General features: G+C 34.2%; 1 protein-coding gene across 7 annotated transcripts in view; it reads right to left on the reverse strand.

The window, feature by feature from the left end:
• Nucleotides 1-26,521, reverse strand: part of LYST (lysosomal trafficking regulator) — a 248,660-nt gene that overhangs the window by 141,504 nt on the left and 80,635 nt on the right. For all 7 annotated transcript variants that reach the window (XM_077168415.1, XM_077168413.1, XM_077168412.1 and 4 more), the window contains exons 13-19: nt 24,242-24,386; nt 22,933-23,106; nt 17,886-18,046; nt 16,882-17,072; nt 12,570-12,815; nt 2,994-3,167; nt 1,905-2,054 (exon numbers count right to left, since the gene is read on the reverse strand). In XM_077168415.1, coding sequence (XP_077024530.1) covers nt 1,905-2,054; nt 2,994-3,167; nt 12,570-12,815; nt 16,882-17,072; nt 17,886-18,046; nt 22,933-23,106; nt 24,242-24,386 — 1,241 coding nt within the window. The remainder of the gene's footprint in view (nt 1-1,904; nt 2,055-2,993; nt 3,168-12,569; nt 12,816-16,881; nt 17,073-17,885; nt 18,047-22,932; nt 23,107-24,241; nt 24,387-26,521) is intronic.

Here is a 26,521-nt window from a genome sequence, read left to right on the forward strand (position 1 = left end):
AATAATAGAATTCCCTGCTCAATTACAAACTCAGCATTTTCAAAGAGTAATTAGCATCCTGTAAGGTGCCTTAAAAAGCTTCTTCCATATTGAATCAATCTTAGAATATTAACAAAAATAGAGAAATATGGACCATATATAGATAACTGATATTGAAAGATAATTATCATCTCTTAATTAAACCAACTGACCTTTCAACAAAGCTTGTTAACAAAAAGCAAAATTAACTGACTTGGGTTGCAGGTCCTACTATTTCTTTTGCCATTATCTGATAAAGGTGTTAATGAACAACAAAAAGGCCAAGGAATTGGTAGGCTTAATCATACTACTCAAAGTCCTCTCACTACCTAAGATGGGGCTAAGATGTCCTAAAAGAAAAAAACTATATGAAAACTGAAAGATAAGGCAGCCCATGCATGACAAATTTTATTCAAATCTGACAAACAGGTCAAAAACAGTACCAAAAATAAAAGAGTACCACAGTAAACAATAAGGAATAAAAAACTTACTTCAAAAATAATTAGGGAAGAACACATTATTTCAAATCACACACGTGTATTGTTTTTTAAAAACCCACTTTTGAATACAATAAAAAAAGTTTTGTTTTTTGATAGTCAAACAACTCCAAATTAGTATACTCTCCTGAAGCACTAAATAAAATATTTGTCCAAGATTTAGTTAGGTTCTATCTTCCAATCTGCAAGTGAGCCATATACTTATTATATATTTAAATAAATATTTTCATATATTTATACAATTTTTCAATCCAACTTCTTACGTATGCTATCCCAGTGTTTTTGCTTTCTCTCCCTGCAACAGTACGTACATTTTATATCTGAAAGTGATACTTATTCAGATTAAGAAACCACAACAAATTACAAAGTTTTAAAAAATCATAAACACCACAAAACCCAGAAAAATAGCAGTAATTTAAATAGCTGCCTGACTTCTATAATACTTTTCCCCTATGTTTTGTGGCTGCATACTCTTTGACTGCCTCATTCACATAACAATGATTCTGTAATAACATTTTCTACAGGAAGAATAGAAAAATAATTGTCTTTTCTTTAGCATGCTTACCAAAATCTGCTTTTTATTAATGACAGATTAGGAAATTTTCAGCTCCACAACTCATTACTGGTAAGTGTACATTTTTAGAGATTGCCATATTTCATATAACTTTAGGAATAACCAATTTTTTTAAATTCTAAAGATATAAACGGTTGGAATTTCTCTAGAAATAATTATGTGATGATAATATTGCTGTATTATAAATAACTCTAGACAAACTTTTTTTTTTGTAAATATCACCAATACCTACTAGAATGCTGTCACATTTAGGGGAACAGTTTATACTAGAACTAAGGAGCCTATTTGAGTTTATATCATAAAACCATTTAAAACTATGGCCAGAAGAGAACCAACCCTATATCCCAATACTCATTACCTGGCAGGGACCTTGTGAAATTTAGCCCATCCATTCCAGGTGTTGAGATGTTGTGCCTAGACCTAAGATCTAACCTTATACCTAGGATGAAGCCAAGACTTCACAGCCTCGTCCTTATCACAGCTCTAAGATTCCTGGTCAGCTTGGCTCCCCTACTCAGAAGTCTAGTTCCCTCTCCCAGAACTGACTCCACAAACTCTTAGCAAGGCTCACTTTTCAGAGTTTATGGCAAATGCCAAGTTTTTCAACTGATCCAAATGAAACCCATGCTCTCTAAGACTGAGATCTACTCTCATTATTTCCAGCCAGCCCAAGTTCTGATCATGACCCTCCAGCTCAGCCTTAGACTTGGCTGCTCAAAACTATGCATGGAAAATAATTGCCAGACTTCCATTTATAGTCAATATTCATTCTGTTCTTCAAAAGAATGATTAGATGTATATTTAAAAGTACATGCCTCTGCTTTATTCCATATCTTCCAGTCAAGCAAAAGCTCCTCCAGCAGTTCAACATCTTGAATTATAGCGTTAGACTCTGCATCCAACTTAAATTCTCCATTCTCACTGATATGAACAATATCTTCATCACAGCAACCTTCAAGAAGGGTCTATGGAAAATTAGCATTAAGATCATTAACAATTAATTAATCTGAAAATTCAACAGAAAAATTAAGTTTTCAATTTTGGCAGTCATAACATTAAATTCAAGGGAAAACTAGTGAATAATCCAACATTTCACAAAATATCTTTAATTTATTTTGCAAAACAAGTCAAATAATTAGAAAAACCCAAACTTTCAAATATTTGAAGTGACTACTTGGTTAAACATGGTTAAAACAAACCACATTCTATTTCTGTTTTCTAAATGGAATGAATCTCCTATTAACCTTTAAAAACTTTTCAAAAAAATATAAGGATTTATGCCACAAATGTTTGGATCTTGACAATGAGGAGAAAGTGGGGGGCAATAATCACCTTTTGCCTAGTACCAGTCCCCTCAAAGAGAAATACTTTCACAATATCAACAAGTGCTTTTAGCTAGAAAGGAACTTAAACATATGATGATAGCTGGATCATAATAAAAGTCAATGTAAATATAATGTAGATATGACTTTAAAAATTAACTCTATAGCAACACTGCAGAATGGAAATGGCATGGCATTAGGTATCTGAAGAATTAGGTTCTCTTTGATAACTGTAAAAGCTGAAGTAAATGTAAATGTGTATTTCTCTGGGTCTCAATTGTGTTAATCTATAAAATGAGAGGCTGGCCTAGGAGACATCTAGGTCTCATCTAAACATAAATTTCAAGAGTTTACTTTTTTCCACTTACTCTTCAAAATGCTTTAAGGAAAATAAAAATGTAATTATTTAAATGTGAATAGAATCAGAAGATCACCTTAATTTGGTTAAATGTTTCTACTGAGTTTTCCTTGCTTTCCTCAGGAATACCTGAAACACAAAACTCTATTATTGGAACACTTTGATGAAGAGATGAGTTATCACTGTGTATAGAAACCATGAAAACAAATTTTATGAGAGCATACCTTCAAAATGTGAAATCCAACAACACATTTTTGTTTAATCAACACCTGATGAATCATGGAAAGTCCATTGCAATTTTCTAACTCATGTATTCTTTGTTGATTGTATTTAATTAATGAGAGTATAACTCTTAGTGCTAATGCTTGAGTTTCTTCACAGCTACTGAGTTCAACAACCTTAAAAAAAAGTAAACACATTTTTCTTTTAATTTTTTGAACACAAAATTTTAAATATGTGATTACCATTATGTAATATCAATCCATCAGTCTCATTTGAAAGCTCATTTTTTAATATTTACACTTTATTGCTGGTAACTATTCAAGAATATTTGAACATATTCTTGAATTGTAGATAAGAATATTGAGAAATATTTATATCCTATGCTCTTTAATCTCTTAAATACATTATGAATGAAATAACCTTTAACAATCTTAGAGGTAGTAATTTTTATAATGAGTGACATGAAATTCAGCAAAATGCTTCAAATTTTTGATAAATTAGTTCATAAACTGGCTCTGTGTCGGGGGCTGTGAGAGATAAAAAGAAGTAAAAGGCGTTAGAGATGACTCCAACAGGGCCTACAGTCTGGTCAAAGAGAAAAGATGTACATATAAAAACCATGTATTGTACCTGGTACTTCAATTCAATCAATGCTTTCTGATGACTATATAAGAAACACACCTATTACCATGATAAAATGAAAAGAGACATGAGACAATATGAATGCCATCAGAGGTAGAACTACTTCTAACCTCTCCGTGCCTGGTTTAGGGAAGGCTACACGGAAGGAAGATGGCCTGGAAGTAGAGCAAAGTCCTGAGAAGTAGGGCTAAAAAAAGTGGGCTGGGGTGAAGGACAGCTAGAATTTGTTAAATACATATCTATGTCGGGAAGGATACTATTCCTGCCCTCAGATAACTAAATAGAACAGAAAATTAAAAAATTTATTCTAATGTACCTATATTAGGGCACAAGTCAAATCTTATTTTTCTCCTTCTCTTTAGAAAAATTCAAAACTCAAATAAATTAATTTATTTTTTCACTAATTTATTGAGTCTTGATTTTCTCTGTGCATCAGAAATCTTCAAGGGAAGAAGTTTCACAAGTTTTATTTTAAAAAATATTCTTGAACTTCCAGGAAGATGGTGGAATAACTTCCAAGAAGATGGCAGAATAGGATAGGCTGAGTTCATCCCTGCTCTGTAAAACAACTAAAACAAACAAGACAGCAGTTCCAGGGTACGAGTGACTTCTACATTATACAGGGAGGATCTGTATGAAAAAGTGGAGAAATTATGATTGAGAGGACAGGGTTAGTTTACCCAGTTGTGACCATACCTCGGGCAGGCTCTCCTGTACTCCTACCTCCATACCAGCTTGAGAGATCTTCCCTCTCAGCTCTGTACCTGGGAGCTCTGTGGGGAACCTGGAAATCAGCAGACATGGCTTACCTATGCACAGAGTTCTTGCTCCTGGGGCACAGTGCCTACCCCCAACCCCTGAGGCAGGTTGCTATGGACCCCTGGTTTGGGATGAGACTGCAGGGGCCTCCCCTTGGGAGACTGGGGGTGGGGGGAACAGAGAGCTGAGTTGATCTGACAATTAGAGAGTGAAAGAGACTTCCTAGGTCCTGCTGCTTCTATCCTTTCTCCACAGAGGCCCAGAGCACTCACTGTGTGCACAGGCGGAAAGATGAGGACGAGGGAGCATACCAACAGGCACTCCCGGACTGGCTGTTTGCTGGCGTAGTTAGAATACTAAGTCAAACAGCCCCAAGGTCATTTCACACAGGAGCCTGGGAACTACCAGACCCATCGTACTCCCTAGTGAGTTCTCCACTGAGGTGCACACTGTCCACTCCCCAACCCTGGGGTTGGTAGCTTTCAGCGCACATGGAGACCTGCAGCTTTGACTGGCCTTGCACTGGTTGGGACCTGGCCAAGTCAGCTGACTTAGTCAGAAAGAGGTGGGCCTGCAGGGAAGATGTTGCCCAAGTGTGCCATCTAGGAAGAGGAAAGTGAAGTCTGGTAAACTGCCTTTTTGCCTAGCTTTTAACACATCTCCAATTAGAACTGCACCTCCTGCATGAGGTCTTGGTTTGGTGGAAAGTTACAGAAAAACTAAATGCAAAGGGAGCCCTTCAACACAAACCCAAGCAAAGACAAAATCTTAGATGAATAAGGGAAACCAACTTTCAAAATAACCTTATCAAGATAATCAAATGCTTCAAAGTCAGCAGAAATACACAAAGTATGTGAAATGTAAGAAAATATGGCCCTGCCAAACAACCAAATTAAAACAGAGGAGGAGACACAGAATTTGGAACAACATACAAATCTCCTAAATAAGTCCAATGAGTTGGCTAAAGACATAAAGGTTATCAAGAACACATTAGAAGAGCATAAAGAAGAATTTGAAAGAATAAACAGAAAAATAGACCATACAGAAACAAAAGATACTGTAGATCAAACTAAGAATATACTAGAAACACACAACAGCAGAGTTGAAGTGGGAGAAGAAAGAATAAGAAAACTAGGGGACAGGACAACTGAATTCGAATGTGCAAAAGAACAAATGGTGATAAAAGAGGGAAAATTTTGAATTGGATGCCAGGGAAATGATGGACATAATGAAGCACACAAATACAAGAATCATTGGTGTCCCAGAAGAAGAAGAGAAAAATAAAGGGTTAGGAAGATTATTTGAGGAGATAATTGGGGAAAACTTCCAAATCCTTATAAAAGACATAAATATGCAAAACAAAGAAGCCCAGCTAACTCTAAAAAGAATAAATCCAAATAGGCCCACTCCAAGAGACATACTAATCAGTCAAATGCTAAAGTGAAGCAGAAAGTCCTGAGAGCAGCCAGAGAAAAATGATTCACCACATACAAGGGAAGGCATATAAGACTAAGTTTGGACTACTCAACAGGCACCATGGAGGCAAGAAGCCAGTGGTATGATATATTTAAAATATTGAAAGAGAAAAATTTTCCAGCCAAAAATTTTTTTTCCAGCAAAGCTGTCCTTCAAAAATGAGGTAGAGATTAAAATTTTCACAGACAAACAAATGCTAAGAAAATTTGTTAATAAGAGACCGCCCCACAAGAAATACTAAAGGGAGTTCTGTTGGCTGGAAAAAAAAAAAAAAGACAGTAGAGAGAGGTCTGGAGTAGGGCACAGAATTGAAGAGTATTAGTAAGGAGAACTTAAAGGATTAAAAAAAGAGAGAGGAAAGAAAATACATAGACCTGACAAATAAAAACCAAAGGATAAGATGGAAGATTCAAAACTGCCTTTATAGCAATAACTTTGAATGTCAATGAACTAAATTCACAAATTAAAAGACAAAGATTTGTTGAACAGATTAAATAATATGATCCATCATAATACTATTTAAAAGAGACTCATCTTACACCCAAGGATACAAATAGACTGACAGTGAAAAGATGGAAAAAGATACTCTATGCAAGTTGTAACCAAAAGAAAGCAGGAAAAGCTACATTAATGGCAGATAAAATAGATGTTAAATGCAAAGATGTCATAAGAGACAAGAAACAACGCTACATACTAAGGAAAGGAACACTAAACCAAGAAGAAATAGCAATCATAAATGTTTATGTACTCAATCAAGGAACTCCAAAGTACACGAGGCAAACATTGGTAAAACTGAAGGGAGCAGTAGACGTTTCAACAATAATAGTGGGAGACAGCAATACACCCTTCTCTTCAACAGACAGAACAACTAGACAGAAGATCAACAAGGAAACAGAGAACCTAAACAATGTAATAAATAAATTAAACTTAGACATATAGAGATTGTTATACCCCAAAATACCAGGATATACATTCTCTGCTAGTGCTCATGAAATGTTCTCCAGGATATATCAGATACAAGGGCACAAAACAGGTCTTAATAAATTGTTAAAGATTGAAATTATCCAAAGCACTTTCTCTGACCATAATGGAATAAAGCTGAAAATCAATAATCACCAAACAACCAGAACATTCACAAGTATATGGAGATTAACCAACACACTCTTAAATAATCAGTGGGCCAAAGAAGAAATTGCAAGAGAAATGGGTAAATATCTGCAGATGAATGAAAATGAGAATACAGCATATCAGAATTTATGGGATGTGGCAAAGGCTGTGCTGAGAGGGAAATTTATTGCCCCAAATGCTCATATTAAAAAACAAGAACAAGTAAAAATTGAGGACTTAACTGCTCACCTGGTGGAAATAAACAATAAACTAACCCCAAACTAAATAGAAGAAGAGGAATAACAAAGATTAAAGCAGAATTAAAAGAATTGGAGAACAAGAAAAAAAATAGGAAAAAAAAACAACAATAGAAAGAATCAATGAAACCAAAATTCGGCTCTTTAAGAAAATCAGTAAAATCGATAGACCCTTAGCTAGGCTAACAAAGGAAAAAGGAGAGAGGATACAAATAAATAAAATTAGAAATGAGAGGAAGGTCATTACCATGGACCCTGAAGAAAAAAAAAATCATAAGAGGATACTATGAACTATATGCCAACAAACTAGACAACTTAGATGAAATGGATAAATTCCTAGAAACACAAGAACAACATACACTGACTCAAGAAGAAACAGAAGACCTCAACAAACCAACTGCAAGTAAAGAGATTCTATCAGGCATCAAAAACATTACTGCAGGGTGAAAGTCCCACTTGTAGTGTGGGAGATAACTACCAGGAATGATCCTGGCCCTGGCTCTGTGGGATCAGCAATTTCATCCTGACCAAAAGGGGGAAAAGAAGTACAACTAATAAAATCAGTGGCTAAGAATTCAAATACAGTCAAGAGGCTATTCTGGAGGTCACTCTTAATGCAAGATTCAGTTAGACATTGCTACTTATCATAACTTACCAAACCCCAACCAAAACCATTCCTGCCAATCCTAAAAAAACATTTAGGGCAATATATAAGATTCTACAAAGATTCCATGCACTAGGGTAACTTTCCAGAAACCTACAACCTCCAGATGGGTCCCTGGACCAGATAAGTCCTGAAATCTAGAGGGCCCAGAGTCTCCAGAACATCAGCTAGTTCCATCTCCCTATCCCATATTATTGACAGCCCCTTCCAACATGAAAAATTTGGAATGGCCATAGCCCAAATACCCCTAAAGAGTGGGACAGAAAGATCAAAAGTGATGGTGGAGTTAAATAGAGAAGGTAGGGTTTAACAAACGAGGATGATTGCTGAATCCATGTATTGATAATTCCTTTAGTCTCCAGTATCTCAAAGCAGCTATGGGTAAAAACCTAAAATTGTGGAAGTGTAACCCATCCAAACTCTGAAATCTGTTCTACAACTAACTGTTGTGCTGTGCTTTGAAATTTATTGTTTTTTTAGTATTTATGTTATTTTTCACAAAAAAGGGGAAAAAAAACTGATGATAAAAAATATATATACTCCTTCTATCCTCCTATGTTCTGAAGTAGCTGGAAGGAAAAATCTGAGATGATGGTACAGTGGCCCATAACAAACTCTGGGATCTATCCTGTAACTACTTGTTGAAGAATGCTTTGAAAACAATTGCTTTTTTTGTTTCTTTGCTTTGTATGTCTATCATACATTTTAAAAAGTTAAAAAAAAAGATTCTACAAAGGTTCCATGTGCTAGGGTAACTTTCCAGAAATCTTGACAACCTCCAGATGTGTCCCTGAACCAGATAAGTCCTGAAACCTAGAGGGCCCAGCCTCTCTGGAACATCAGCTAATTCTAACTCCCTATGCCATATTATTGACAGCCCCTTTCAACATGAAAAAGTTAGAATGGGGACAGCCCAAATACTCCTAAAGAGTGGGATAGAAAGATCAAAGGTGATGGTGGACTTATACAGAGAAGGTAGGGTTTAACAAACGAATACTATTGCCAAATCATTAAATTGATATTTCTTTTAGTCTCCAGTATCTTAGAGCAGCTAGATGTAAAAACCTAAAATTGTGGAATTGTAACCTATACTAAATTCTGAAATCTGTTCTTACAACTGTAGAACAATTGCTGTGTTATGCTTTGAAATGTATTGCTTTTTTGTATATATGTTATTTTCACAAAAAAATTAAAAAATTTTTTTTTATAATGATAAAAAAAATATTATTCCTTCTAGCCTTCTATGTTCTGGAGCAGCTAGGAGAAAAGATCTGAGAAGATGATATGATTGCCCACGACAAACCCTGGGATCTGTCCTCTAACTACTTGTTGAAGAGTGCTTTGAAAACTATTGCTTTTTCCTTTCTTTGCTTTGTATATATGTTATATTATACAATAAGGAAGGTTAAAAAAAAAAAAAAAGTCTTCTTGAAAAGAAAAGCCCAAGACCAGATGGCTTCACAGGAATTTTACCAAACATTCTGAAAAGAACTAACACCAGTCCTGCTCAGTAATCATACTCGTTTGTTAAACCCTACCTTCTCTATTTAATTCCACCATCACTTTTGATCTTTCTGTCCCATCTTCAGGGGTATTTGAGCTATGGCCATTCTAAATTTTTCATGTTGGAAGGGGCTGTCAATAATATGGGATAGGGAGATGGAACTACCTGATGTTCTGGAGACTCTAGGCCCTTTAGATTTTACGACTTACCTGGTTGCTCAAACTCTTCAAAAATTTGAGGGAAAAGGAACCCTACCAAATTCATTTTATGAGGCTAACATCACTTTAATACCAAAACCAGATAAAGATATTACAGAAATGGAAAGCTACAGTCCAAGTTTCCTAATGAATATTGATGCAAATATTCTCCACAAAAATACTAGCAAATCATATCTTACAGCACATTAAAAGAATTATACTCCATGAAAAGTATTTTTTCCCAGGCATGCAAGGATGGTTCAACACAAGACAATCAATCAATGTAATATAACATATTAACAAGCTGAAAGGGAAAAATCACATAATTATCTAAATTGATGCTACAAAGAATTCAACAAAATTCAGCATCCCTTTCTGATAAAAACATTTTAAAAGGTAGGAATCGAAGGAAACTTTCTCAATATGATTAAGGGTATTTATGAAAAACCCATAACCAGCATCATACTCAATGGTGAGAGACTGAAAACCTTTACCCTTAGGTCAGGAACAAGGCAAGGATGACCAATGTCATCACTATTATCAACAACTGTGTTAGAAGTTCTAGCTAGAGCAATCAGCCAAGAAAAAGAAATAAAAGGTATTCACCTTGGAAAGGAAGTAGTAAAACTGTCATGATTTGCAGATGACATGATCCTATACCTGGAAAATCCTGAAAAATCTATGACAACATTATGTGCGCTAATAACCGAATTAGATTAATGCACAAAAATCAGTAATGTTTCTACACACAATTAATGCCCTGAGGAGACAATTAAGAAAAAAATTCCATTCACAATAGCAGCTAAAATAATCAAGTGTCTAGGAATAAACTTAACCAAGGATGAGAATCTATACATAGAAAACTATAAAACAATGCTAAATGAAATCACAGAAGACGTAAATATGTGAAAAGGCATTCTGTGTTCATGGATAGGAAGGCTAAATGTTGTTAAGATGTCAGCTTTATCCAAACAGATTTGCAGATTCAATGCAATACCTATCAAACTTCCAACAACCTACTTTGAAGACTTGGAAAAGCTAGTTATCAAATGTATTTGTAAGGGAAAGGGACCTCAAATAGCCAAAAAAATCCTAAAAAAGAAAAATGAAGTAGAACTTACAATTCCGATTTTAAAGCTTATTATAAAGCCACAATAGTCAAAACAGCATGGTATTGGCACAAAAGAAATGATCATTAGAATCAAATTGAGAGTTTGGAAATACACCACCACATCAATGCTCAATTGATCTTTGACAAGGTCCTCAAATCCAGTGAACTGGGACAGAACAGTCTTTTCAATAAATGGGTCTGAAAGAACTAGATATCCATAGCCAAAGGAATGAAAAAGGATCCCTCCCCCACATTCTATAGAAACATAACTCAAAATGGATCAAAAACCTAAATAAAAGAGCCAGTACCGTAAAACTTCTAGAAGAAAATATAGGGAAACATTTTCAAGACCTAGTAATAGAAAGTAGCTTCTTAGACCTTACACCCAAAGCACAAGCAATGAAAGAAAAAACAGATAAATGGCAATTCCCCAAAATCAAATGTTTCTGTGCCTCAAAAGACTTTGTCAAAAAGGTGAAGAGACAGTCAAGTCAACAGGAGAAAATATTGGAAACCATGTATCTGATAAGGGTTTGTTATCTGGTATATATATATATATATATATATATATATATATATATATATATATATAAAGAAATCATGTAACTCAACATAAAAAAAAAAACCCAATTATAAAATGGGCAAAAGATATAAACAGAAATTTTTCTGAAGAGGAAATACAAATGGCTTAAAAGCACATGAAAAGTTGTTCAACTTCATTAGTTAAAACGGGAATGCAAATCAAAACCACAATGAGCTATCATCTCATACCTACAAGGACTGCCTTTTAACAGGAAAACTACAAATGTTGAAGAAGATGTGGAGAAACTGAAACACTTATTCACTGCTGGTGGGAATGTATAATTATACAACCACTGTGGAAGACAGTTTGGCAGTTCCCCAGAAAACTAAATATCAAGTTGCCCCATGACCTGGCAATATCACTACTTCGTATAAACCCAGAAGAGCTGAAAACAGTGTCATGAACAGACATTTGCACACTGATGTTCATAGTAGCATTATTCACAATTTCAAAAAGATGGAAACAACCCTAGTGTCCATCAACAGATGAGTGGATAAACACAATATGGTATATATATATACGATGGAATATTATGCAGCAGTAAGAAAAAATGAGGTCAGGAAGCATATGACAACATGGATGAACCCTGAGGACATAAAACTGAGTGAAATAAGCCAGACACAAAAGGACAGACACTGTATTATTTCACCAATATGAAGCCCCTAGAAAATGGAAACTGAGAGTTTTAAAATATAAAATATAGGGGACCTAGAGATTGACAGAAGATAGAGAAAGGGGAACAGTTACTTAATATGTTCAGATTGGTTAACAAGACTGAACTTAAAAGTATGGGAATGGATTAGAAGTCATGATAGTTCATTACGGGGTTTATAAATAATAGTGCCATATTGAAGGTGAATATGACTGAAATGGGTTGTTTAGAGCCATTTACCTCACTGATTAGTACTACAAATATAAATAAGTTTTACATGAACTACTTCAAAGGTTAAAAAAATACATTCTTTTATATCATTACTACAGCAAGCATTTATTCATGTTTTCATCAGCAATTCAAAACATCTGTACATTTAACATTTTGTTGTTCTAATAAACATTTCTGGAAAACAAAAAATTATAAAACCCTCTTAAATTAGATGAAAATTTAACCATCAGTGGCAGAAAGCTTGATGACATTCTTATCAGTAAGTGCTTTTTTAATATCAAAAGTTTAATATATAGTTGACATACAGTTTTTTTAAATCTAAAATAAACTCTGCAATTTTTCACAAATAAGGAAATAGTCTCTCTTTAGATAAAATTACAATTATTGATCCTTACCCTAGCAAAGAGAAAAACAAATACACCAGTCCCACCAATCTCATGCAGAATGCCTTGAATAGTTTTATATTCAGTAGGTTGGAGATTCTTCAGATGATGAGGTCCCAGTAAGATGCTCTGAACTTCTTTTGAGCTGAAGGGTCTTTGAGAGAGCTGAGTTTTCATTTGAGCTTTAAGTCTAATAACAGGCTCATAGATAGTATACTGAGCAGGATAGTGAGCTGTATAAACTACAGAGAGACTTTCCTGAAACACAAATATTTTTCTTCAGTACGTAAACAAAATTTAAAAAGTGAACTGTCAATTAAAAAATAAATATTTAACAGTGAAAATATACCCAACTAATCTCTTTGTTTGTATGCTTGTTTGTTTTGGGTGCATGGTCCAGGAATCAAACCCAAGACTCCCACATGGAAAGTGAGCATTCTACCACTGAACCACACATGCACCCTCTTTATTTGTTTTTAAAAAGACAGCTAGTACTGTCTATCTCAGTAAAATTTACTCCACTAAAAAAAGCAAGTTTGCTCCCCACAAAGGAAAAGATGAATTTCATTTAGCAGTGATCAACAGAATAAATTATATTAAGGTTGAGCACGGTTCCAGCTTTGGTATCAGTTTAGAATAAAGATTAAACTATGCTTGCTATTAATACTAATAATAGCAAATTCATGTATCACAGTCATCACATGCCAGGCACTGTTCTAAAATTTTGCAACCCTATGAGATGGGTACTGTGGTAGTTAGATTCAGTTGTCAACTTGGCCAGCTGAACGTGACTAGCTCTATTGCTGTGGACATGAGCCAGTGGTACCCGAACCTCATCTGTTGCTCATTACATCTGCAGTTGGCTAGGAGGCATGTCTGCTGCAATGAATGATGTTTGATTTAATTGGCTGGTGCTTAAATGAGAGACTCAACATAGCACAGCCCAAGCAGCTCAGCCTACCTCATCTCAGCACTCGCAGCTCAGCCCAGGCCTTTGGAGATGCAGAAAGTAATCACCCCGGGGAAAGTTGTTGGAACCCAGAGGCCTGGAGAGAAGGCCAGCAGAGATCACTCTGTGCCTTCCCACATAAGAAAAAACCTCAGTTGAAAGTTAGATGCCTTCCTCTGAAGAACTAACAAAATAAATCCCCTTTTATTAAAAACCAATTCATCTCTGGTGTGTTGCATTCCAGCAGCTAGCAAACTAGAACAGGTACTATGGATCAATTTACCCTTTTTTTTTTTTTTTTTTTTGGATTTGCTTATAAGGTGGCTACTAATTTAAATTGACCTGACATTTCTTTCTATTAGAATAAAATTCTATCACAAACTTAACTAAAGTCAAATTGAATTTTCAATATTTCTCCCCTGCAGTGGGTAGTTTCAATCAGGGTCTGGCTTCCTCTCAAGCTTCTACAAACTACTTTAAAAATTAAAGTGAAATTTAAATACTGGACATATTTTGAGGTAGTTCAGTGGTAGTAGTTGAAGAAGCCCAGGCTCAGCAAAAGCATGACTACATTCAGTGACTTCTCATGAAGTTGGTAGCAGCCTTGGGCTTTGACTATTTACAGCCCATGCCATTCTAAGCACAGTTCCATCAGCACACCACCCAGCACACCAATGAAATAAACTACACAGTCTCCTGTATATGATTATGCTGGGGAAAATGAGGTTTCAAACCTGCAATAGTTTTCATTAGAAATCTGACAAAACGCCCATCTACCTGAAGGAACTCCCACTTGGCCACCAATACCTTGGCAGAAGGGGTACCATGTCTGCCTGGTTGCTCTCTCATGGGCTCATAAATTTAAAATTATTAAGTCAGGATTAAAGACTGTTTTCTAAAAAGAGTTGTAGCATAAAACCCTTAGAGTTTCCATTTATGACAATTTCTATTAATTTTTTTTTCTATCACACTGTGATTAACAGCAAGATATACGATTTGAATCCAAGTATCCTGACTCCAGATCCCATATGGTCAGCCAATCAAGAGTTAAGAGAAGCTTCTACAAAGTGTTAGGGCCTGCTGTCATCATTTATAACTTATATGACCTACATTATTTTCAGGTATTAAAAGGATTAGAAAATATTTTTAATGAATGAATTAACCAAAAATTAGAGGTGAAATTACGATTTGAACAAACACCTGTGTGACTTTCTTAATTTTCCCTAAAACAGAGCTTCTCAATGTGTAGTCCCCAGCCAACATTATCAGCATCTCTAGGAATCTGTTAGAAATATAAAGTCAAGGCCTCCATTCAGAAACACTGTCCAGCAATCTATATTTTAACAGGCCCTCTGTCTGATTCTGATGCACACTCAGGTTTGAGAACCACTTCTCTAAAGCATGTTTTCTAAAGCACAGGACGCTTGGGTATCAAAATTCTTTGTTGTGGGGCAGGCCACGGTGGCTCAGCAGGCAAGAATGTTCGCCTGCCATGCCAGAGGACCCGGGTTTGATTTCCAGTGCCTGCCCATGTTAAAAAAAAAAAATTCTTTGTTGTGTTAACACTGCCAATCCATTCTAGAATATTTAGCATCCCTGGTACTCACTCACTGTAGCTGACTACCCAAATACCCCCCTCCAAGTACACACACACACAAACACACACATTTTTAAATACTCCTTACAGAAAAAAGGATTATATTCCTGATGTCAGCTCTTTAGTGAAATTTCACAGGTATCTACTCTACATCTATTTCACCAGATATATATTGAACACCACCAAAGATTTATATATGTTCTACAAAATATCTGTATATAATTTCTCCTTTACTTTAGTCAAATATTACAGCTTTAAAATGTAATTTATTTTGATTGTGAAATATATACTTGAACAACAACCAAAAATACATTCCAAGACAGCAGTTTCCTTCAAGTAAGATATATCTTTGACCTATAATCATTCTTCTCATAAGAAGAGAGAGAAGGAGGAATGTGTCTTCATGGCCAGGTCTACCAGTTTTTAGTAGATTTTCTAGGACTATGAAGGTTCAGTTTTCTGGTTGCTACAATGAAAATTATTTGTCACTAGCCTTCAAACTATATACTGGACCAACAATATTCTAAAATATTAGAATAATGTATTAAAAGTAATCTTAGATGCTCAAATAAGTTTTGGCAATACTTTCAAAACAAAATATCTTAGTGATATTAAAGAAGAAAATTTCCAAAATCTGAATACATCTAACCAAAACTAATATAACAGTATTAATGAAAATTAGCATTTATTTTTAAGTGTGAAGAGGAAATGAAATGAGAAATACAGTAGGACGTTGTTTTACATGAACTCAACAAGAATTCAGGTATATGAAATTGGCAATCAAAAAAAATTAAGTCAGAGAAAAAGAAAATTAAAATCTTTAAGAACTGTTTCTACGATTAATTTTGTTTACTTGCGGTTATTAGAGTTTATTCTCCTTACTTATAAAAAATGTGTGACTCATGAAAAAGTTAGAATGGGCACAGCTCAAACACCCCAAAAGAATGGAAGAAAGATCAAAGGTGATGGTGGAGTTATACAGAGAAGGTAGAGTTTAACAAATGAGTATGATTGCTGAATCATTATATAGATATTTCTTTTAGTCTGTAGTATCTTAGAGCAGCTAGAACTAAAAACCTAAACTGGTGGAACTGTAACCTATACCAAACTCTGAAATTTGTCTCACAATTAATTGTTGCAATGTGTTTTGAAATGTATTGCTTTTTTTATATATTTTTTTCATAAAAAAAGGAAAAAAAAAGTTGATTGTGATGATAAATGCACAGCTGTATGGTGATATTGGGAACCACTGATTGTATACTTTGGATGATTACATGTTATGTGAATATATAATATATACCAATAAAAAAATAATTTTTTAAAATGTGTGACAGGCATGTTCATATAAGAAATAGTTATTACATAATGGGGTTTGCTATTATGTCTGATTTTCAACTTATGTGAAGGGTCTTAGAACGTAACATAGTAGTCGTGTAAAATGAGGTCCTACTGTATTTTTTTAGGACTACGTAAGGCTAACAAATTTATATATCTTCATTGTATCACAAACACTTTTCCTGAATGATTAATAAGTATAAAATAAACCAATAATTAGTATATAAATATTTAATTGCAATGAAAAGGGGATGAAAATTTTAAACCTGAAAACAAATTGAGAGAGCTAAATAATTTCATTTTAAAAATATATATATATGTTCTAATAAAAGAAAATGCTGAGGAACAAAATAGAAAAATTTTAGAAGTCAAAATCATGGCTAATAGCAGTTTTCAATAGATATACTGTTACTATAATGAAAACTTATAAAATTAAAACTTACAATTAAGAGACCAATGTCCACATCTCTCTTGGTCATAAAAAGTTCTCTGATTTGTTCACACTGCAAAATTTCTTTATTAATATATCTGGAGTAGTCATTCACTGGCTTGCCATATTTACACGGCATTATAGATGTGTGGTTGGGTCCACAAGCATATAGATAAAAGGCCTCCTGTGAACCAATCTTAGCTCCTAAATAGCAGAAAAATGAAATTAGTTAATTAAAACACTACAACCAGAATTTTTCATAGAAAGCAAGAAACCAGGAATGATTTTTTTGCCCAATTCTTAAGTTTTTACTATGTCTTATAAGACTTATTGATAGAGCCTTAGTTTCCAGATTGACAGAAAGAGAAAATAACCTAAGCTAACTACGACAGAAGATGAATTAATTATATAAAGTTAATTGTGAAGCTCTTGGAAAAAATAAATTCATGAGGTCTCTATTTGCTCAAGGTAGAAAACAGTTTTTTGTTCTTGTTGTTTTGTTTTTTTAATAAATGGAAACTATAACTTGGTAAGTTCTATTTTAAAATGCAATTTAATTAATATCTTTATTCTTTCTTTCCATCATCCATCTATCCATCCATCCAATAAATACTGTGTCTGAATGCTAATAAATACTAGGTTGAGTGAAATATTTTTAAAAACCATAATTTCTCTTTTTTTCCTAATATTAGGTATTTGTATAAGATTCACTAGAGTTATAAATAAAAGAGATAACCATCCTAAGTTTACTAGTTATAACAGCAGGTTTTCCAGACTGTAAAATAATGATGACTTAATATAAGCATCTCTATTTTTAGAGGGTAAATGTATATAAATGTATATACTAATTGTAAAACAACTAGATTTTAAAAATGTTAAAACAGCATGTCTTGGAATCTAGGAAATTCTTATTAACACAGGTGAAGAAACAAGGATTATTATTTTAGCTAGGGTGATTTACTTAGGTTAATAGCTGTTAACTGAAATTTGAAAATCCTTCCAAGAAGAAAAATATACCATTGAAGAGGAGCAAATGTCCTAGGTGCCATTTTCCAGCCAAATGCAAAAGTTCTTCTTGGGATGACAGACAATGGCCGATCATGCAAAATGTTTTATTACTATCAGATGACAAACTTGTTTTTCTTGGAAGCATATAATCCAAAGTAATATCTGGCTTCCTATGTGAAAAACAAAGTCAAATCAGTTACTTCAGTGAGTATCAGTACCAAGTGTTTTTAAAAATGTGAATGTTTAATAACAGGAAACTCTTAAGCTATTTTTCTGATTCAGTATCAGGTGCATAGTGGTGGGGAGAAAGAGGAGGGCTGACTCTACTGCCTTTTGGTCAGAAGAGTGCTGGCAATGTTGTTCCCAGAAAGTGGGAAGCAGAACAGAGATGCCTGGTGATCTTACAACAGGCCAAGGAAAGTGTGACCAGACAAGCCCAGGAAATTTTCTTTGCTGTTCGACTTCTGCATATGCACTTCCCTGTTTTACAGAAATGAACCAAATACTTCTCGCTAATTTTACACAAAAGTCTCCTACATTGGTAAATAATTCCTAAAATCTCATATCCTAAATGAGGCCTTCAAACGCTATTCAGAAAATGACACATACTGCTCCAAGTTTTCTTCTCTGGACGCTGAAATGCTAATACGTTAACATTTTGTCTTTTCAATGCTAAGTGATTACAGAGCTTTTAATTAGTCTCCATTTTTTCCAGTTTTTTTTCGTCATGATTACAAGAATACTTAAAAAAGAATGGAACGGTAGACAGGGTTTTCATAGAAACACACAAAAGCTGGGAGAACTTCACCAGTTAGTAAAGCTGTAGGGTGCTAAGCCCTGCTACCCCTATTTTAGGAATGTACTAAACTCCATTTATAAAAGGTAAATCTGAAATAAAATTTGCAGTAAGATAAAGACTTAGAATAAGCAAACATGGTGAGTTCTCAATGAGAAATTCTACTTTGGTATATATTTATTTAAAAGCTTCCCCTAAGGCTCTCTGTTTCATATTTAGCACTCAAATTTAGCTATTTTAATAGAAATCTTTTTTAATAAAGCAAAGATGTGAGACATGTTCTAGATGTATGCCTCCTTCTTGGACCAAATAAACGAATGTGAGTAAAACATGCCTGCCATCTTGTGGCAGTATGACAGTATAGTTTTTTTAAGGGTAAAAGAAAACCCATAGCAGATGAACACATTCATTCAACAATGAAGTATCTACCAGGTCTCAAATATGTCTGCCAGATTTGTATGCTTTTTGTCCAATAAACACTAATAGAAAATAATAATGTTGTTTTTCATTCTCATTATGCATTATTTAAAAGGGTCTCTTGAAACCTCTTTTGTTGCTCAGATGTGGCCTCTCTCTCCAGCCAAAACAACAAGCAGCCTCATCACCTTCCCCCTGTCTACATAGGACATGACTCCCAGGGGGATGGACCTTCCTGGCAATGTGGGACAAAAATCCTAGAATGAGCTGAGACTCAGCATCAAGGGATTGAGAAAACCTTCTCGACCAAAAGGGGGAAGAGTGAAATGAGACAAAATAAAGTGTCAATGGCCGAGAAATTCCAAACAGAGTCGAGAGGTTATTCTTACGCATTAAATAGATATCACCTCGTTAGTAAAGATGCAATGGAGAGGCTGAGGGAACTGCCTGAAAATGTACAGCTGTGTTCCAGTAGCCTGTTTCTTGAAGATGATTGTATAATGATATAGCTTTCACAATGTGACTATGTGATTGTGAAAACCTTGCATCTGATGCTCCTTTTATCTATCTTAGCAACAGACGAGTAAAACATATGGAATAAAAATAAATAAAAGGAGGAACAATGTTAAAGTAAATTTAGTAGATTGAAATGCCAGTGATCAATGAAAGGGAGAGGTAAGGGGTATGGTATGTATGAATTTTTTTCTGTTTTCTTTTTATTTCTTTTTCTGAATAGATGCAAATGTTCCAAGAAATGATCATGATGATGAATATGCAACTATGTGATGATATTGTGAATTACTGATTATATACATAGGATGGAATGATCAAAAGTTAAGAATGTTTGCCTTTGTTTGGTGTTTTTTGGTATTTAAAAAAAATTTTTAATTAATTAAAAAACACAATTAAAAAAAGGTCTCTTGAAATACATTATTTGTAGAAATTATTCTAAAGCTCAGAAATTGATAAAGAAAGTACCAAATAAAAGTCAAAAGAATAATGTATTTGTCCTTGGCCCTTGCTCACTGCTCTACTAACTGATGAAATCATTAATGTCTACCAAATGGGAACAAGTTCCTTCAAAGTAATGTAGAAACAAGCAGAATAAAAAATCGTGATATATAAACCAAATGATGATGCTCACTAACTTCAGAACTACCCACAGTGTAAACATAATCTCTTATTCTGAACATGTGTAATAATTAGTTTATGGCTCCTATACCTGTCAGTTGGCCTGATTCAGAAAAAGACTGTAGGGGAGGAAGAATAGAATAGGGTTTCAAAGAGTCTATCTAGAGTCAGAGTCTGGGTTTAATTTACAACTCCATCTTATTTGTGGAAGAGTCTGGATAAGTTACCTTACCCAACTCTGGGTCTCAGTTTCCTCATATGTGGAATGGAGATAATTCTATTCCTACTTTATTGTGTTACTGGGGGGATTAAATGAGGTAATTGACAAAGAGCTTAACAAAGCACCTGACACATATTTAGAGCTCAAGAAATAAGGAGGAGAGTTCAGCAGAGAGAGAGAGGCTCTCTATTCACAACACCACTCACAATTACAAGTGATCTAACTCAAGGTTCTGGAAAATATTTACTGATTTGCCATTCAGGCTCAGGCAGGAGCTAAGACTGAGAACTTTCTAGACATCTTAAATGGAATACGGAAATTCATGCTTCAGTTGTGCATTTTCATGTGTCTTGTTTTGTTTTGATTAGTAAAACAAAACTGAACTCTTGGTGTTCATTCTAAAACTTGCTCATTCCTATAGTAGACACTATGGACTGACTACTCTGAGGCCATTCATAGGCTTTCCACTCTGTTATTGAGGTGAGGATCCAAGGAGTTGATTTCTGCAGCTGCCCTTGTAGCAATACCAATCACATACTCTCCTCTTAGTTTCTCAAGAGCACTGAGCTCTTTCTTGCCATATGACCTTTGTTTCTGCAAAGATCTTCCCTCTTTCTCATGGCAAGTTCTAACTCCTAATTCAGGTTTCAGCTTCAACAATCTGTTCCCAGAAAGGCCTTTCCTGATCCACCAAGCTTATGTAGCAACCCTGTAATTTTTTGTCTCAGGAGCTGCTTGTTACCTTCACAATACTCATCAAAATTTGTAAACATTCATCTAAGAGTGTTTGCTTATTGTCTACCTACTTGTTAGACTGTGAGCTCTAGGAAGGCAGGTGTGTGTCCATCTTGTTTACCATTATCTCCCGAGGCCTAGGATACCAACTGCTTGGTACGAGGTACTTCCTTAATTAATGTCTGATGAATGAACAAATGAATGAATGAATGGGTTCATTTGTGTTATGTGTATACATTGTGTGGTAGTTAGAGTCAGTTGTCAACTTGACCAGGTGAAGGTACTTAGTTATATTGCTGTGGACATGAGCCAATGGCATGTGAACCTCATCTGTTGCTGATTACATCTGCAATCGGCTAGGAGGCATGCCTGCTGCAATGAATGATGTTTGACTTAACCGGCTGGTGCTTAAATGAGAGATTCAACATAGCACAGCCCAAGCAGCTCAGCATACCTCATCTCAGCACTTGCAGCTCAGCCCAGGCATTGGGAGATGCAGAAAGAAATCACCCCGGGGAAAGTTATTGGAACCCAGAGGCCTGGAGAGAAGGCCAGTAGAGATTACCCTGTGCCTTCCCACATAAGAAAAAACCTCAGTTGAAAGTTAGATGCCTTCCTCTGAAGAACTAATGAAATAAATCCCCTTTTATTAAAAGCCAATCCTTCTCTGGTGTGTTCCATTCCAGCAGCTAGCAAACTAGAACTGTTTCTGTGGTTTAATCTATTTGAGGGATTTCTGAGAAAATTAGGAGATAACGTATATAAAGCACACAGTAAAAGGCCTTCAACATAGTTAAGTATGCAATATCTCATGGTCTGTTTGATTAAATCTGTACTTCTAGATTGTCATTTAAAGCCTTCTGTCAAGCAGCTTCACAGTGCCATTTTATTTTTCTTTATCATTATTTAACATGGACTCTATCTTCCAGCCAGTTCGACCCTCTCCCATGCCATTCTGCATCATCACCTTTCATGCTAGTTCACTCAACAAAGTACATTCCAACTCTCACAAATCCATAATATCATGTAGCTTCCTCAAGGTTAAATTTTATACTGAAATATTTCACAAAATCTTTCTTATTAATTTGACTCACAATTGTCCTGCTCTATCACCTGATATATTAATGGACTCTTTCTTAATCTATCACCTGATACAATGGCTTATATTGTTCATGAGTTATTTCAAATATATACGCCCTTTCCCCAACATGTTTTTAGAACAAGGTCTATGTCATCTACTTTTATGTATTCAGTAGTTTAACACAGTACTGAGAATACAGAAAACACTTTGTAAATATTGCTTTCTTGACTAAAAATATAGTAGAGTTATTCAAATTTCCCTTAAAGAGTCTGATTTAATTTAGATATTAGCCTAAGTAGATGCCTAATTTAAAAAATTTCTTGTGTTTTTATTTTTTTAACATATAGGCTTGAATGACCAAATTATGGATTCTGTTGCCTCATCTAACATATATTGCACATAATACACAATTGTATAAATAGTAATGTACATGAATGTCCAGGTTTCTGCATGGTCTACAAACCCTAAATACTAATTTTCAACAATTACTCCCTTGAGAGACTCCTTTCACGTGGCAGTGAAAAGAGAAAAATGCCAAGTCAATATAGATTCCTAGCTAAATATATAGTAAATTACACCTATATTTTTCTGTAATTACTTCAAAAGCTATACCAAACTAATGAAATTCAAAATTACTACTGAGGTTAATTATTTATTTTCTAAAAATGCTTCATACCTCTGTCCAGAAACCCATATGGAGAGTTTCCCATGAATATTCTTTTTCCCTTGGGGCTGTTGTAAGTAGGTGAGCACTAAATGTTGCCATGTGCTTGGAAGGAAAATATTCTCCTGTGATTCAACCTGTTCTAGTAAAATGGCTTTCATATCATCATTTGAATCCATGCACACACTACACAAAAAGAGAAAAGAGAAAGGCTGAAAACATGAAAATTCTGACCTTAGTATTTAATACATGTACAGTAATTATAATTCAAAATACTTAATTCAGATTAAAAATGAGTTGAGTTGCATTCTATTTTAAAATAAACTAACTTGAAAAGCAAGTGGGTTTTTGTATCATACCATATTTTTCTTAGTTATCCTATTATATTATTACCTCAGTTCATGATCTATTTTAAAATAGATTAAGCTTACTCACTAGTTTTAACAAATTAGGCAAGAATTGTCAGAATTAAGTTTGCAAACAATGAAAATATTTTGTTTTTACTATTTATGTATTCATTCTTTTTTGAAAACTACAATGCAATAGTTGGTTCATACAAAAAACTAATACATATGGTAATAACTAAAAATATGTATTAATGTTTTATACACACTTATAAATATAATAAAGTACAATAATTATATATAAATGTCTAAATGCCATGATTTTTTGAAGGCCTAACGTATGTGAGAGATTTCTGAGAGAATTAAGAGATAATGTATATTAAGCATCTGGGAAGATTATAAAATTTACAAAGCATATATCCCTAAATAATATATTGGTTAGTTTTGTTTTTTATAGAAATAGTATCATACTAACCATACTATATATAGGAGATATTGCTCTGTTTTTTTTAATTAGATAATCTTTACACCATACAAATAAAAAAATTGTATTTCCCCTAGTTAACAAAGGAGATAGGAAAAACAGGACAAGACAGCAAGAAGAACTGAAGCTTATTAGATAATGCCCATTAAATATATAATTTGGATGGAAAACAGTTACTTGATAATAACCACATCTTAAGAACACTGCAATCTAATAGAATATTTCCACTGAATAAGATGTCAGAATGTAATTGATCTAAACCTAGTAGAGTATTTAACATAACCTTAGAACTCAATTACAGAGCTTCAGATAGAATAATATACTATTACCAAGGAGGTAGTATTAATTGTTAAAATGTATCTTCTCTTCATTTTTTAAACAAGATTTTTCTCTTGCTGTAAAGATCTTTATTAGCAGATTTCACATGAATAATTCACAGATAAATTATTTAAATATGTGATCTATTCTTGAGGGGTTGGAAGATAATCCGTACCGAAAAACAAAAGTGCCGTTGTGAGGATCAGCCCACACCTGGATCATCAATGCTTTGGATCCCAGTGAAATCATGTGAATACAGCCTTTTTCTATGAGTTTTTCACCAGGATTGATGTACTCTGCCTCTTCTAGTCTGTCGGTCTCTAAGACAAAAAGATGTTAGAATGATCAGTAAAACAGATCATAAAAATTAAATGGAATTTAAAAGAATACAAAGCATGGTTGTTCATTCATAAATTTTTTACCCAGATGTTTTAACCTGACTTGTTCCAAATCAACAATATTTCCAAAGTTTGGATGTTGACTCAAAAAAACCACCCTTGGTGAAAAATAGTGATGCAGTGCTTTAAAACAGTTATTAAATGTTTTAAAATATATGATGACTAAGGACCGGTAGGCACGACCAGACCACTGTGATGCCATTGCATTCACCTATTACTACAATCTGTACCACCCTTCTTTTATTGATTGGTTTGGGCCACAATGACATCACTGATCCCCGCTCAGGGAGCACAAACCATCATCACATGCCTCAGAATACTGCAAATCAACCTATACTTCTTCAATATGATAATAAATTGATCATACTAAAATAATGTTAGAAAAACTGTGGTGTTTGAATGTATTCAGTGTTTAGACTCCCTGATAAATGAGCTTTATAATTCATTACTAAGTGATTCTGAAATTTTAAAATGTTTTCCTAAGGTAACCTAAGGTAAATGGTATAGGCTTTGGACTAGCTGGTTATTTATCCTGGCTCTTTCTCATCACAAGAAACCCAGTACTACCTGAATATATATGATGGGCTAAATCCTTAAGTCAACTGTGCTACCTGTTATGATGATGAAAGTGACTCTATGTAAAGCTATGTTAACATGTACCACAATAGAAAAGCCAGAGATTTCTATGGAAGAGGAACATTATCAGTTATTAGATTGCGCATGTATTAATTGTCATTTTCCAGCAGGTGAAACTAGTACCAATTTCAAAGAACATGCCCCCTAGAAATGACAACGGTCCTAAAAAAGAAGAGATAAAAAACAATATTTACTTTGAGGACTACTGTACAATGATATAAGATATATAGAGAACTCATATCTATAACATTAAAAACAATGTTTCTCATACCAAATTTCTTGCTTGTACAAATAAAAAACTAAAACAAAAACCAGTGTGAAGTCAGGAAATAAAGGTATATTACAGATTTTTTTTAGGTAATGTTCACTAAAATCTTATGAGGTAAATATTATAAACCATAAGTCTGGGGTGAGAGAATTGAGGCACAAAAAAGATTAATAACTTGCTCACATACACACAGCTGAATGGCAAAAGATGTGATAGTATGTAATATTTTCTTCAACTCTCTTCAAAAAAATTGTTATGGGGCGGGCCACAGTGGCTCAGCAGGCAAGAATGCTTGCCTGCCATGCCAGAGGACCCTGGTTCGATTCCCGGTGCCCGTCCATGTAAAATTACTTATAGCGTTGAGTTCCTGACTTATAGCATTGAGTTCCATGAAATTACAAAAAAAAAAAAAATTGTTATGTATGCCTACCATTTTTAAGTGCTCTTTTTTAATGTTTATGAAAATCACCTTTCTAAAATATATATATTTATATAATAATTGTACAAACATTTCCCAATATTTACATTTCTCATATATATTACATATATTTATTCATTTTATAAGAAATTTTTTAGTGGGATTGCTCCAACTTAAAAAATGAGAGCAATCTGTATAACTTAACAGTGGAATTAAATACATATAGATGGGTTTAAATCTCTTTCCATTACTTACTAGTTATATAACTTGATCATGCTGCTTAATTTCATCTGCAAAAACAGACACTATGAGCACTTACCTTACTGATTTGTGAAGGTTAAAAATGTATAGAAAGAATTTATTAGTATTACAATACAGAAAACACTCAATGTACATTAGATAGCATCATTACTAATATTATCATATGTAGTATAGTATCAGAGCTATCAATTCTTAAGTGGCAAACTTCAATTCCCAAAGGAAAATGCTGTAACTATTTGAAACACTACACATTATCTGCTGAGACAAAAAAAATTTGGTTTTTTAGGCTAGTCCATAAAAATACATAAGTATTAAACTATGCTAGTAATACGGAATCTAACACCTTGTCTAGCAAAGTATCTATGCAGATTCAGAGCCCCAACTCTAGGTATCAGATGACATTTCTTACCACTTTAATACTGACAGTGCTAGTAAGGACTTTCCTTTCCTTCTACACATTAGTGGGAAAAGATT

The sequence above is a fragment of the Tamandua tetradactyla genome, chromosome 7 (genome assembly GCF_023851605.1).
Source record: "Tamandua tetradactyla isolate mTamTet1 chromosome 7, mTamTet1.pri, whole genome shotgun sequence".
In the NCBI taxonomy this organism is placed as follows: Eukaryota; Metazoa; Chordata; class Mammalia; order Pilosa; family Myrmecophagidae; genus Tamandua; species Tamandua tetradactyla.